The following is a 16,193-nucleotide window of genomic DNA, read 5'->3' as shown; positions in this document are numbered from 1 at the left end:
TACTTAGACGATATTCATCTCTTCTTATATCAGTCAATCTATACATTTTTCTTTCGAAGTCACTAAATATAATGTCCATTGGGTTTCTTACGACAGCCAATATACTGTGCATTATTAACTTGCAAAACAAGTTGTCCATCCCAGTGAACACTAATAGCCACACTATTACATGCCATCCTAATTTCAAAAAGAAAATATAATATTCACATAATAAATATAAATAAAGACAAAATCAATACGATCACTGTCGAATGGCCTTTTTTCGAAGCCTTTCTCTACTAAATTTAGAATCTACGTGCACCTCTATAAAAGATGAGTTGTGCTTTATAGAGATCTTCAACTAGAGTTGTCAACAGGATGGATTTGGGGTAAATTTTCACAACCAAAACCCGACCTCTGCTATCAAGCCCAAAGCTCGAAACTGAACTTGAATTTGATAGATTTTAAAAATTAATATACAAACAGGTCGGATTCGGGACGAATTGTCACAACCCAAACCCGACCCCTACTATCCGAACCCGAATTCGATAGATTCTAAAAATCAATAGGCAAATTCGAACCCAACTATCAATCCGAAATCCGAACCCGAAACATCGAATCAAAACAATCCATCATCTTTACAATATTTCAAAATATTATTACATTAAATCTAGTTCAGATAGTCCGCTTCGTTCGGGATTAGATTTAGATAAAATTACATGTATATGTACCCATTGACATCCCTATCTTCAACCAATCATTTCTATACAATTTATGTAATAGAACAACTTATGAGATATTAAGTATTTTAACCACAACAATGCCATATATAGAAGTTGCAATAGAGGGAATGAGAGAGATCATCTACGCTCGTGTATCGGTGATGGCAATGGCGACTGCCTAGAAAGCGGAGGGTGCGACAACAACGACGATGACGACCAAGGGCTAGAGAGAGAGAGAGAGGGGGAGAGAGTGAGAGAGAGAAACATAGTGAGAGAGATAGAGAGTCAGTTGTGATTCAGCGTCGTCGTCGTCGTCGGCCTTAGAGGTAGGTAGAGAGACAATAAGGGAGATAGAAAGAGATACAGAGATAGTAAGAGAGAGTGAAGTAAGGGGGATAGGTTCAGAAACTTGCAAAACGAGCAAACAAAGTAAGCTCTTCCTCTCTAACGGTATTTAACAGGTTGGTATACATCTTTTCGTTTCGGCATCCGGAAGTCCACTTCATGAAGCCGCTATATAAGTCCAATGTGAACAGCTCCACACCCTAACCGTAAACCTTTTTGTAATATTGAATTTCTTTTGCTTCTTACAACAATATATAGTGAAAAAGAAAAACAAAAGAAGAAAAAAAAACTGACAATGGGGTAATCTAATACTACACACCTGCCCTAGCAAGCGATCCAAAAGAATTTGTCCAAATCCATCCAAACCAATGTGTAGCTCTCTCTCTCTCTTTTTCTTTTTTCTCTTTTTCTTTTTTTCTTTTTCCAAGGTTCCACTTTCATGTACAAAAATTCAACTAAATAACAGTTTATAGCCGAGTCGAAGAAGAATATTAGCTTCGCTGCCAGGCTAAATGCGGTTCCTCTTCACTCTTATCTATACACAGGATAATTGCAATTATCCCAAATGTTAGAACCGCGGAAATACTGTTCGATCCGATGTGTCCTCCTCATGCCCTTTCATGCTCGGACGGGGACCCCAAAATTCTGGAAAGTTCTGATCTCGCCCCCGCGGCCTGCAGTGATGATCACCAATCCCCACGCTGGTCGGCTATTAACCGGTGAACCCCCGTTTAGATCGGTATTACCATTATGGCTCTTCTTGTTGGCAGTCACGAGCTCTTCAGGCCAAGTCGCGCAAACCCTATCGCTTGATATGCTCCTTTGTGCATGCTTTGGTTCTCCGTCTACGCCATTTTGCTTACTCGGATGAGTTTCCGGTAGTGCCCCTTTGGCGGTGGTGGGCCAAGGGATGGCTACCGTAACACCGTGGCAGTGGAAGTACTCGTAGGACTGTGTAACAGTGACAACACCGTTTTTGCTTCTGCTTGGTCGAGAATCGGAGTCGCCATTATCTCTCCACACATACACGTGAGAGTCCTCGCTGGCGCAGATCACATAGTTACCTTTTGCCGTTACGCAGGCAGAGATTTGGCTGTTGGTATTTCGGAACCCTAAAACAGACAGTTGATGAGTCAGTTTCAGGTGAAGACGGTGCAGAGAGTTTATGCGAAAGAGTGAAAAAAGCGACTTAGAAGATAATGCGTTTCATAATAATAGAGAGACAGCAAAGTACAGGGAGGAAATTATAGCATCAAGCATATTTGGGAATAAAATATATTATAGAAAAGGATTACCCGAACCAAAAAGGTCTAAATACAAGAGTTTACATCAACATTGGTCTGCTAGATATGCACCATTAAGTCAATAACAAAAGAACAGGCAGTTCCCACTTTTGGATATGTAGAAGGATAAAAACGTCAGGGAACGAAGATTTTGCAAAACCTAGCCAGATTAATGAGATGTATCTCATATCTTAGTCAGATAATACAATTGTGACATCACAAAATGTATGCTGTTTATGCTGTTTCTCGTTGATCTATATTTCTGCACAACTGTTATGCAAATCTCACCAGCTTCCAACTTTCCTTTTTTGATAGGTCAAAGCATGATAAAGCCCACGCGGAACTCTTCAAACATTAAAGCCTCATGCTTTAGACAATGAAAGCGGTACAATTCAGGAGTTAAAATGGAGAAGGGGAAAATTCAGATTACAGATGTTTTCTAGAATTTGGATAACAAGAGAATAACTAATGCAAAAGAGATCGTGGAAGAAGAGAGGGACAAAGAAATATTAATGTCTAAGGTCCCTAAAATGCGAGATGAAATGAAATTGGAAAAGAAAAAAGTCCTCATAATGGTTTGAGATACTCATAGCTCAGAGAAAGATATCGAGAAGGAATATGGGATTCAATACAGAAAGTTAATGATGAATTTTTTTTATTAATAGCCTTAGAAAATACTATAATTATAAAAATAACCCTCTAAAAAATTTATTTATAAAACTAGGTCTATACGGTGAATGAATTACCGCTTTTTAAACGCGATAAATCATTCACCGCTTTTTGCAAAGGATTAAAACTATTTTTAGTATTTAATATTATACATCTTTTGATGTTTGGATGTAGGAAATATATAAATTAGGATAAAAGCGGTGAATGATCATTCACCGCTTTTAGAAAGTGGTAAATGATTCACCACTTTTATCGGCCTATTTTTACAAATAAAAATTTTGAATGCCTATTTTTATATTTACAAAATTTTGTAGGCATAGTATCCCAAACACTCCGTTAATAATCAATTCCCCAATTGAGAAATCAATGTGTAGATCACGGGACTTGCATTCATTCACTTGATACAAAGAATAATTTCAGGGCTTCCACGATAAACATCATTCACCGAGATCTAAACTTCAGAGTTATAACACCTAAAAAGCCAGCTCTTGCTACTGTTGCTAGGTTCTTTTTCTGGGATAACTTATTCTTGCTTGCATAGAGCTTACTAGCCTGCAAAATGAATGGCTACCAAACTTCTAGGAAATCAAATGGAGTGTCTTGCACGAACAATGAACAACAGGTATAGCAATAGACTGATATCTGCTAAAATTTATTATAGTAAAAAATCTTTATTATAGTAAGAAAGATTTTTTATTTTTTTTTACCTTTAAATTTGTGAACCAAATCAACACCGTCAATAACCCGGATTCGTGAATCAGCAGATGTGATAAGCACCTTTGAGGAACTCCCAGGAGCAAACTGTTCAAGATCTAGTCAGAATAATCTGAACATACAGATTCTCAAGGTAAAATAGACTTTCGTAGCATTGTTTAAATGCCAAGGATTTGAGACACAAAGAACAATGATTCAGTGATTTTGCAAATCAAATACCTGGAAACCAGTAATCTTTTTGTGATTGGACTTCTTTTTCTTGTTCTGCAAGTCAATTTGACTTTTCTGAAGAAGCTTATTATCTGAGTCACATATAAGCAAAGGCATAACAGGTCAGATAAAAAACAACAAACAGCTTAAAGAAGATGAGGCTATGTGAGCGTTATGTGCACCCAACCAACTGCCCATCCATCTATATATGAACAGAGCAACATACGTGCAAGTGGGCAAAAGTACTACCCCTACCGACACAAATGCACAGCCATGTAAACCCACATATCATGTAAACAAATCTGTGTACGCACAGATGCACACAAGCATACAGAGAGAGAGAGAGAGAGAGAGAGAGAGAGAGAGGAAAAGGATTTTTAATGGTTCAAACCAGATGTATCATACAAGCGGCAACTCCCCTTGTGTGAGCCAACCAGAGCACTCTTCAGAAGACAATAGGAAGTATTAAGACAGAAATATAAAAGACTGAACGGCACACAAATAGTATTTTGAGATAAACTATAGCAACCTGTCCGTCGGGGCTATAACAAGCAGCAGTGACCATTTCATGCAGATCATTCCAGTCGACGATTTGACGATCCGGAATACTCCAGATACGCACTTTTGCATCTAGGGACCCACTAATGAAGTATCTGTCATCAATAGGATTGAACTGGATACAAGTCACTGCATGGGGGAGAAATCAGAAAACATCATAGAGATACTAGCTTGCACAAGTCTAAATTAACAATTTGAGAAAATGAAAAAGAGTATAATGAAGAAACAAGATCAGTGAAAGAGATTGCAACCATACCATAGTCACTGTGGGAGAACATTTTCAAACAGGAATTGCTGGACATGTCCCACAATCTAACAGTTTTGTCCATTGAAGAGGAAAGAAGGTACTGCAGTTTAGACAGATACAGTAATTCACAAATGCTGAACACAGTATACAAAAAGCAGGAAGAGTAATCCCTGGACCAATTATTCTCATCATCATGAGAAAACTCACAACCTCAGAGAAGTAGAGCAGCACACACAAAGTTAAGCATAATTAAGTGTACATCTTTTCTTCATGCTCTTGAAGATTAAACACATCCATGTACATCACTCTCTAGAATAGTACATGGAGCGAATGAAGCAGTTGGCTAGAATTGCTATCTATACTCATGGGTGATAAATATACAAGGTTCACTGCTATTTCATATGGACATGAAGTCAACAATGCTTTGCATGCCCAATGCAAAGTATTATATAGCTTTATGAACTCATACCAGTAAGGGAAGTATATTTATGTTAATTATATATTGAAGATAAAACACTTCTAACTTCTCCATGGAAAGTTATTAATATAGGCTTAGAATTGTTCTGGTCAGTAGAATTTATTCTCGCCTAACAGCAAATGACTATAGCAATCAAAATTTTAAATTATAATATGCCGATTACAAATCATTTAATGATCATTACAGTGTAATTATAGTTATTCGTGACATCATTGCATTCAATCGTATCATCTAAAACCAAATGCAAATTTTAGTTCTTTCTCACTTACCATGTGATACTGGGATAACCAAGGGATAACAACATTATCTCAGTAGAATATGTGGCTGAACCAAACATACCCTTAGCCACCGTTTGGTTCGGGGTTAAGCAAAAACTTGTTATTTCAGGGATAGAGTTAAGTTCAGGGTTAAAGGTGGGGTTAGAATAATTTTGTGTTTGGTTGAGAATTGAGTTTAGTCCAGATATAGGTAAAATTGTGTTTGGTTGGAGTAGGTGGGATAAGAAGGATAGTGGATAAAATAGTGTTTTGTTTGGTTGGAGTTAGTGGGGTGGGGCCCCCCAAATTGGGTGTTTGGGAATAACTTCGGGATTAAGGGGTTATTCCACCCCTTAACTCCGAACCAAACGGGTGCTTAAGATATCAATGCTGTTCTTTATGAATTATTAAGTAAGGTGGATATTATGTAGCTGTTCATATTCTTCAGATTCATCTAAGGTGGAAAGTGAAACAACCATCCACAGTAAAGAAATGAAACAAAACTCTACTGTTTCTCCTTAAAACTCCCTCAACTTTTGGTTTCTTTGATTTGAGCTATTCCAATCAGTTACATTGGAAATTTTGTATAAGTTAAATGGCTATATTAGCTGCCAGCTGTTTACTGTAAGCGAAATCTGTATTTCTGTTTGCGGAATAGCAATTAAAGCTATGGAATTTAATCACTGTTAAATTCAACAAACTCCCGAAATTAACTGATTTTAGATAGCTTAAATCAAAACAATCTAAAGTGAGAAGTGTTGATAAAAAAGAGTGAAGTATGGGATCTATAACAAAATGGTAAAATAGTTGAGCCTCCATACGATTTCACCATATTAAAAAAGCCTTTAGAAAATGATGGCATCTATAGGTTCTCAACCCTTTATAGAAGCACTATAGAGGTTAAACAAGTCTAGATTCCACATATGGTGATAAAAGTGTTTTGTTGGCAGAAAACATAGACTCCTCGGGAGTTGTCAAACACAATCCTCTAAGAAGAGATACTCTACTCAGCCCAATCTGGAAGCTATAGATCAGAAGGTAAATGTTAAAACAACTCAACAAACCTAGAACGAGAATTTTAATATTTTCTGATATATATTGTATAATTGTGTTATAGCTGATAGAGCTCAAGATCGATAGCAGTGGACCAGATGAAAATAACAAAGTAATGTTCACAACTTCAACAATTATGTAATAAAGTAAATAACAAATATGGAATAATAAAATAACAGTAATGTAATAATGTAATAACAGTTATTGATAGATAAGAGGCAAAATAAGTCTCCAGACTCTTCTCCCATTCTCCACTTTCTCTCTATAATCTCCTCAGGTCATTGTTCCCTGCCTCACCACCCTTTGGCCGGATTTTGGCAGGATCTCAGGCCAAAATCCTTTCGTTTTTCTTTTCTAGAGTTTTGGCTTTAATATGTATAAAGTTATTTTCCCAATTTCTTCCCCACAATCATCTAGGTTTTCGTCTCTTTCTTGCACCTGTCTTCTTCCACTCGAAACTTTTCTTCCGTCTATTTCTTCGTTGGGCCTGGTAGCTGTCACGCACATCCTTTGTAGCTAACAGATCCAGCAGGGGAAATGTTTCCAATGTGGTTCAAGGATAGGGGGCTGGATTGAGGACGAAATCTGGGTGCTTTCTTTTCCCCATCGTTTTTCCCCATATTTTGTTTCTTTTCCCACAGGCCTTAAAGTTTAGGAGCTTGATTTTCTTTTTTAGTTGATATGTACGTTCGGGGGACCGTTCTATATATCTTCCCCTTTTTGTTTACTTAGGTTTGAGGATTGACACCTTCATCTTCCCTATTTAGTTATGGGCATCTTTAAAGTTCCCTTGTTTTCTTATGGGACTGTACTCTCTATATCTCTTCCCCATAACTGATCAATCCTGTAGTCAAGCTGTACTTTATAATGAATTGTCTACAGGCTTTACCCTCAAAAAAAAAAAAGCTTTAACACATAGTGAACAACCTCAAATTCCTAAACTTCTGGGAAGCTACAAAAGGTATTTGCTTAAATCATAAACAAATGGATAGTTAATAGCTAGAACATTATGGACATTCTGAAAGAGGACAACACAATATTTTTGAGTTTCTACTTTGTGAAATAGTTTTGTAGTTAGTTAGCACTTCTCTTGAATGGAAGCTTTTACTTGGAACTCATATTTTACTTTTCTCACCAATGATAGAAAACCTAGGTTTTGCTTTCTTCTCTGCAAGTCAAGCATCTTCCTTTAGGCTTTAATCCCAACATATGTTGAGAAAACCTCCAATTCTTTAACATCATTAATTACAGGGCCACCCTTCATTTTGATTACTGTTCTCAATTCCATGTATAGTTCAATCGGAAGTTCTCTCATTTTCAATTGCAAGCTTTTGAATAAAAATATAGTGAAGAAGAAATCAGAATTACCTGCGATTTGGACCAAGAGAGATCAAGGACATCCTTCAGATGCCCTCTGAAAGAGCAGATAGGCTTCTCCGACAGAGCAAATACATGATCCGGCACCATCAAATGGTCCGAGCTCGCAGACTTTCTGCGGCCGGAGACCCTCGCCCTTCCCTTCTTCTCCAAGTGGTTCCCCTCTACGCAAGCTAACGCCAAATTCGGCTCCGGAGACCCATTACTAACTGCGGCAGCAATAGGATAGTAATTGTTCCCATTCTCCTCCAATGCCTTCTCAACCAAGAACTCTCCCTTCCTGACCTCCCACACATGGATGACGCAATCCTCGCCGGCGCTCGCCAAATACCGACCATCGAGGCTAAACTTGATGCTCCATATGGATCCGCTATGCGCCTGTATCTCCTGGCTCATGTAGAGCCCGGTTAGCTCCTTTTGGGACTTCCCGAAATGGCGCACTTTGGTCCGCTGGGGTCCATGGCTGAGCGAGTGGGGCCCGTCCTGGCTGTCGTCGGTGGCCGAGCTCGACCGCCTCCCTCCTCCCTTCTCCGACGACGTGTCCTTCTCGTCGCTGCTCCTGCGGTCACGGTGGTGGCCACCGGCCGCCACGACGTTCTTGATGCTGCGGAGCCAGCCCCCTCTCTTCTTCGACCTCGCGCCATTGCCCACGTCCGACCCGCCACTCCGCGGCGCAGTTCCGGAGCTCCCGCTCCCGCCGCCGCCGCCGCCGCCGCCGCGGCCGCCGCTTCTGGAGTCTTCAACGTTCTGCCTCCTCATCAGCTCCTGGACGATCGGGGACCGGCCGACGCACATCTCGAACTCCTCCATGGTGAGCTGGCGGCCGGTCCCGACCTCGCGGAGCTTGTTCCACATCCCGTCCTCCCGGAATTCCTTGACCACGAACTCGCGGCCGTTGTCTAAATTCTTGATCAGGCACTGGGGATCGCCGCGGCCGCCCTCCGCTTCGTCTCCGTCCTCGTCCTCGTCCTCCTCTCCGAGCTTTCCCTCGCGATCCCCTTCGTCTCCGTCGGCGACCTCGAGACTCCCGGCCGACAACGGCCGAGATCGTCCGACGAGGGGGGGCTTGCTGGAGATCGGAAAATGGACCGCCGATCGTTGGTGGCGGGGCCGATGCTGCTGCGGATTTAGTAAAGGTCTATTTACAGGATTGGGGTCGACGGAGCCCTCGGATCTGGATCGGGCGATCACGGAGTCGGCGGCGGCGGCGGCGGCGCCGCCACAGGAGGAGGCCGACGACGTAGAGGGGAAGACCCCGTCGCAGGAGACGGATCTCCCCATCTCCGGCGGCGCGGCCCCGGCGTCGTGAGCCGGTCGGCGACGGGCGAGGGCGGGGTCGCCGGCGAGGCCCATCTGCAGGAGGAGCCGGCGCCGCCGCTCCTCGACGGGCGCGGGCTCGGCGATCCACACCTCGAGGGACGCCGCCGCGGCGGGGAACCGGGGGCACCGGCGACCGCCCGCCGCCTCGGTGGTGGTGGTGGTCGGCGTCGTCGTCGGAGGCGGAGGTGGAGGAGCACGACGACGAGAGGATCCGATCCAAGGACTCATAGAACTCCTCCTCCTCCTCCTCGGACTCCTCCTCCACCTCCGAATTGCTCATCTCCCCACGAGCATTCCGATCCCAAGCGGGGCTCGCTACTTATAGCGGCGGTTTCGTCCTCGGTCGCGCTCGGATAGAGAGCGGAAGCAGCGGCGAGGGAGAGGAGAGGAGAGGAGAGAGAGATGGGGGGTGTGGGGGTGAGGGAGCGAAACCCGAGGAAATAAGAGATGTTGGGGAGAAGAGGGCAAGGGAGGGGGTTGTCGCGGCAGTAGAGAGAGAAACACCCAAAGCACCCAAAGAAAGAGAGAGAGAAACAGCGTGGCGGGTTATATTATTTATAGCAGCAGCAGCACTGTAGCAGTAAATAGGAGGTATAGAGAGAGAGAGAGAGAGAGAGAGAGAGAAAGGAGCGGGTAGCAGCAGCAGCAGTAGTCGTAGACTCGTAGTAGATAGTATCAGTAGAACGCCCACCATCTAACCCGATGCCGTCGGGTCGGGGTCTTATCGTTTCCCCCCTCTCTCTCCATTTCCACACACATCCCTGCACCCACCGCATTCCTACACTCCTCATTTAATTTATTCAAAAAATTATCTGCATCAATGCAGAGATGCACCGGGTGCAGGGAAAAGTTGGTCTCTGTGTCAGACATTTATTATTATTATTATTATTATTATTATTATTATTATTATTGTGTTCTACAACATCACACACACCAACACACGCGCACCCACGCCCCCTCGCCTTCCGTTGGGGAAACCGTTCCCCCCTTTCGCATCCGCATCCGCATCCGCACCCGTTTATTGGCCCCGTATCCACTAACCCACTCTTTTACGTCGCCGTAATTTTGCATTTAACACCGCGCGCGCGCGCGCGCAGCGCACTCACAGTCTCACCTTTATGGATCCGACCCTCCTAGAACCTCAAAATTACTGCGTGCACCTGGTGCACCCGTGCACACCGTGCGCCATTGCCTGCTCCGCATCACATCCTTAAATCTCCACCGTCCAACAACCATCTCGCACCGTCACATTAATTTTTCGGGCTAAATTGTAAAGAGACCACTTTAATTAGTAAGTATATCTCTCAATTAGCGGGTGCGGTTGCCATAAACCTTAATAATAGTTGGTAAACGATTTTTAAGTTCAAATTTTAGTTATTTTTACTTTACATTTTCAGTTTTATTTATTTTTTAAAAAAAAAATAAAAGAAACGAATAATATGCTTTTTTTTAAAAAAAAAATATTTATTATGAATTTGGAGAATGGTGAAGTAGTTTTTGGTTATAAATACACACTTTCATTCGCGAGTCAACTATAAAAATATAAAAAATTAGAAAAATAAAAAAATATTAATTCATTTTTTACATAAAGTAACTTTTATTTTATTTATTTTCTGCCTAGCTATCAAACAAATAGTGGTAGAAAATAATTATTGTCTAAATTGTAGTTTACCTAAAAGTTAACTTCTATCCGACTTTCACCCTCGATAAAACAAACAGGTCCTTTTAACACCATCTCAAATATATCCAAAAATTTAAAAAATTTTGATAAATTTAGGTTTGAAAACTTTATTAAAACAAGATAGAACACCACATTTGGACATCTATTTAATTTACAGTTTAAAAATACTTTTTTTTTGTGGAATAAAGAGATCCTCTATTTTGCGAATACTGTTAGAAATGATAGTATATTGAATAATTTTATATAATTTATATAATTCTATTGAATTATTTATAAGTAACTTTATCTAGCAAGCTATTTTATAAAGCTTTATAATTAAATTCAGCAATTATCTCAAGTGGATGAACTTATTTAAGATAATGACAAAATATAGAGTGGTAATTAATGTAATTTTTAACACATGAGATAATTAAGATGGGAGTTGAAGTGCAATTTTTTTTCCTAATTTAGCATAACTTTTGAACTTAAAAATACTTACCATCCAAATCAATGGCATGAATTAAAGTAAGTCCTATGAATTAATATTTTGCAGAGTTTTTTTAGTTTGTTTTGTGTAGGTTAACAATAGAAGAAAAGAAAATCAAGTTGTGAGAATGTAGGTAAAAATGCATAGAATTAACAATTTTGAATTAGCTATCTAATCTTTCAAAATTTTAATTTTGATATTTAATCTTTGAATTTATTTGATTTGAATCAGTCTAGTTTGATTTCAAAATTTAAATGTTTCGTTTATCTTTACATATTTAGTTACCATATTTTATATAATTTTTATGACTATAAATTCATTAAAGTGTATATAATTAGCTTAAATTTCAAAGTAAAAAATATCATGAAATGACTCAAATTAAACAAATTAAAAGATTAAATAGTAAAATTAAAATCTTGAATGACTGGTTAGTCGATTTAAAATGATCCACAATGCAAGTAAATTTTGTATGTTTCAACTGAGAATGTATTTGTTTAATAATTTTATCGTCTTCGGCTATCCTATAATTTTTTTTCATAAACAAAAAAATATAATTCTAAGAAAATGGTTTATTACTTAAAAACACTTACTCATTGTGTTTTTATTGTTGGGTAATTATTTTAGGTAACATCTTTTGGAACAACTCTTTTACTCTTCCAAAATGTTATTTAATTTAATAAAAATAAAATAGGATTAGTTGAATTCACGTTCCAGTAAATATGGTGAATTGCAGATATATATCTGTAAAGCTCAACTTTTATAAATTATTCGTACAAAAGTCCTAATATATTCAGATATGTCCCTGCTGTTATGGTTCATTAGAAAATTTTTATTAACTACAATTAAAATACTTAACCATGATTAATTAATAATATGAATTGATAATTTTGCCCTTCTTCTTTTTCCTCTTCTTCTCTATATCCTCCTTTTCCTCCTCCTTTTCTCCTCCTTCTTCTTCGTTGTCGTCATCGATGATCCGATTGTCGTCGCCGTCGTGGTGCCTGCGTGGGCCGTCGTCACGGGCACCTCCGATGGTATCGGCCGGGCCTTCGCCTTCTGCCTCTTCTTTGTCCTCATTGGCTGCATCTCTGACAAGCTCTACGAGGTCGCCGTTGCCGCCGCCGCCGTCCGCTCCCGCAGCCTAAAGAGGAAGAGGAAGAGAAAGAAAAATAGGGTAAGGACAAAATTATCATTTCACAACTCTACTGTTAAAAAATTAACAACTCTTTAACAGATCCTAATTAGAGGGACATATCTGAACATATTAGGACTTTTGTAGGAATAACTTATAAAAGTTAAGCTTTGCAGGTATATACCTGCAATTCATTATGGTTGTAGGGATGTGTATACAATTAATCCAATAAAATATATGTTGATGTGAATATATGCGACCTACCTAGTGAAGCCAACATGTTCGAATACTTTTTTTGTTGCATAAGCTTACATTTGCAAAATAATAATGATTAATAAAGAGAAAGAGAATTCCATTCCGAACAACTTTTGGGACTTTTCTAGTAAAGCCAAATAGACTCCATATACACAGTCAACGTTAGAATTAATCTTATCCAAGAGAATAAGATATTATTATATGAAGTATATAACAATCCAGCATTAATAATTTATTGAATCCGGCTACTAAGTACTAACTTGAAATATTTAAGTACAGTTATTAATAATAAAATTTTTAATTTTTATATTTTTAATTAGAATTTTTTTTTTTTATCTGATGTGTGATTATTGGAATGTTATAAATATCATGTCTTATTCTCTGGCTCTGCTTCAAAATTGTCAAAGCAATCCGAGAACCATCTTACACTCCCGACTGGCAAATCGAATATATACCGTAGTAATTTGTTGAGCCCAAAATACTGGTCCAAAAATTTTAAGCTCGGTTATTAGTTGTAGAATTTAGAAAAAACTTTAAATACCACTCTTGTAATTTTGCACTTCCTCATTTTAGTGCCTTGTGATTTAAACTTTATCAATTTAGTATACTGTAATTTTATTTTATTTATTTTTATTAATTTTTTCGTTAATATTTTATCAAATTATTATATATAAAAAATTTCAGATATCCACTGTTTCTCTTGGAAGTTTTTTCTTTAAAAATGTTGACCCTAAGAGCATGTCATAATGATGCGAAAGTTGATTGATTTCCATCGAAGATAATAATAATAATAATAATAATAATAATAAAAGGGAGGCTAATGAAAAGTAAGCAAGAAAACAATTGCCCAACAAACTGTTACTTGTATCAATTAATAAGTACAATAATTATTCTGATTACAGCTAATGCAGCTCTTATTAGGCATTAATGACACATGAAAGTTAGGCAAAATAGCCAACCTACAACCTAGTAAATATGTACTTGTATTTAAAACCAAGTGTTTAATTTTCAATAGAGCTAACATGCATAAAAGGACTAGCAATTTTACTCATTAATAATTTTTGATTTTCACTCTAATATAAATAAAAATTATGAACTAAATGGTCATATTTTTAAGTTCCCCCTTTGATCTTTTTATTTTCGTGTATTTGTTCAGCAAAAATGAACTAGGCTAAAGATATGAAGCAACTAAATACTCGGTTTGAAGTTTCTGACCTCCATATAAAGTGAAAATTAATATCTGAATCTAGTCCAACTTTTCATTATATCTCTCGTTTCAACATGTAACACTAAATGGTTCAATAATTTATCAATATCATAGTAGGTTAAATGCATACATGTTACTCTAAATATAGTGAATTACAAATATATTTCTATAAAGTTTAATTTTTATATATTGTCTTTGTAACAGTTCCAATATTTTTAAATATATCCCTCTAGTTTGTTATCATTATAGAACTGCTTATATTTTAAGTGAAATGTTAATTTACCATCACAAATATGTCTCCTCAAAAGCCAAACAGTAAAATATGAAAGGGGTAAAAATATCAAGTTATCTCTTAAACTAATCAGAGTTAAGTATTTAATCTGTAATTAACTAAAGTTTTCTAACTGATTCTAATAGTATGAATATATTTTAAAATATTAAACATTTGTAGGGACTATAACATATGAAAGTTAAACTTTATAAAAATATATTTATAATTTATGAAATTAATTCATCATAGTAAATCAGATCTAGACAAACCAGTATTATTATACAGTAAAAAGGAAATGAAACGAAGAAAAGAGAGGGTCCCAAGAAGACGAGTTAAAAATGAGAAGAACTATTACAAAGCTCTAGCAAACAGAGAGAAAAAGAAAAGAAAAAGAAGATGAATTAAAAAATGAAGTAAGTTTGTGTCACAAGAAGGGGAGGCATAATAGCCCTTGCTCCCTCGACACATCACAGCTATATNTTTTACAAGTATCACCATCATGATGCTATTAGGTTTTAAGTCATTGGATCTACTTTTTGATTATTAATAGCCATTGAATTAAATACTATTCCACCTACCACCACCTACCCCCACCTACCACCATCATCTCAATCTCACATCTCTCCATCCAAGGGCTAAAAACATACAAGTATCACCCCCATGATACTTTTACGAGTATTCTAGCCCTACTCTATATATATATATATATATACACACACATAAAACAGTAGGAGATTTTAGAGGCTATGCAGGAGCTAAGCTGTATGACTTTGTCTCGTTTCCTAATAATTCAACAAGCCCTTTACATGTTTTCTTTTTTTCTTTTTTTTTTCACTGCAGCGTCCAAAGCACTGCATGCAGCAGCAAAAGCAGGTACAAAAGAAGAGTCGCACAGCCTACGGGGTGTATAGGGTGGTCACCTCAGCTAATAGGTTGGTGGTGGGTAAGAGAGAGAGAGAGAGAGAGAGAGAGATTTTTATTATTATTTTAGCTTTTACAGCTACAAGATATTTAAATTTGATGAAAACGTGCATAACTTTATTTAAACTATCTATATATAGATTACTTAAAAGCGCTAATCTATTAAAATTTAATTTTAGGAAAAATTTCAAAACAAACCCCGTGGTTTCGTACTTTTTTATTTTAGTATTCTATGATTTAAAGTGTATCAAGTTAGTACCCTGTGGTTCTCACTTTATCACTTTAGTACCCTGTGCCCTGTGATTTAAAGTGTATCAAGTTAGTATTCTGTGGTTTTATTTTTGTATTAAGTTAGTACCCTGTGGTTTTATTTTTGTATTAAGTTAGTACCCTGTGATTTTTAAACCACTTGATACTAAAGTGATAGAGTACGAAACCACATGGTACTAAAGTGATAAAGTGCGAAATCACAGGGTACTAACTTGATATACTTTAAACCACAGGGTACTAAAGTGAAAAAGTGCAAAACCACATGGCACTAACTTGATACACTTTAAACCACAGGGTACTAAAGTGAGAAAAAGTGAAACCACAAGGGGGTTATTTGAAGTTTTACCTTAATTTTATTATTCAATCGTTCGATTTGCTTGACTTGAGTCGATTAATAATTCTTTAATTTAAAATTTGAATGCATTTGTTATCGATCTTTACATATTTACTCAGCATATTTCATGTAATTTTCGAAACTAAAAATTTATCAAAATAAAATATTAGTTAGAAATTAGTTCAAACTAGACATATACATACATACATACATACGTACATACGTAGGTATATGTATGGGTAATATGAAATATTTTCTGGTGTAAAGATATTCAAATCAATTGAATTTTGGTTAGAAAATTCTTTAAACTATTTAAAACAAGATCTATACTATTGATCTTGATTACAAGACTCATTTCATCATTTTTTAAAGAATATTTATTTTCAGCTGCGCGTTCATTTTTGTGTCCACTGGAAAGACGAGAGAACAATATTGAAAAAATAT

At 37.6% G+C, this 16,193-nt stretch overlaps 1 protein-coding gene across 1 annotated transcript; it reads right to left on the bottom strand.

Moving 5' to 3' along the window:
• LOC109707657 (WD repeat-containing protein 44-like) lies at nt 1,248–9,755 on the bottom strand. The gene is given in 8 exon segments (XM_020229100.1): nt 1,248–2,158; nt 3,706–3,799; nt 3,932–4,014; nt 4,314–4,365; nt 4,452–4,609; nt 4,737–4,827; nt 7,884–9,333; nt 9,335–9,755. Coding segments are annotated over 8 exon segments (2,580 nt in total). The 5' UTR covers nt 9,493–9,755; the 3' UTR covers nt 1,248–1,664.

The sequence above is a fragment of the Ananas comosus genome, linkage group 3 (assembly GCF_001540865.1).
Source record: "Ananas comosus cultivar F153 linkage group 3, ASM154086v1, whole genome shotgun sequence".
NCBI lineage: Eukaryota > Viridiplantae > Streptophyta > Magnoliopsida > Poales > Bromeliaceae > Ananas > Ananas comosus.
The sequence above is the reverse complement of the archived record's forward strand: the minus strand, read 5'-3'. Positions and strand labels throughout refer to the sequence as shown.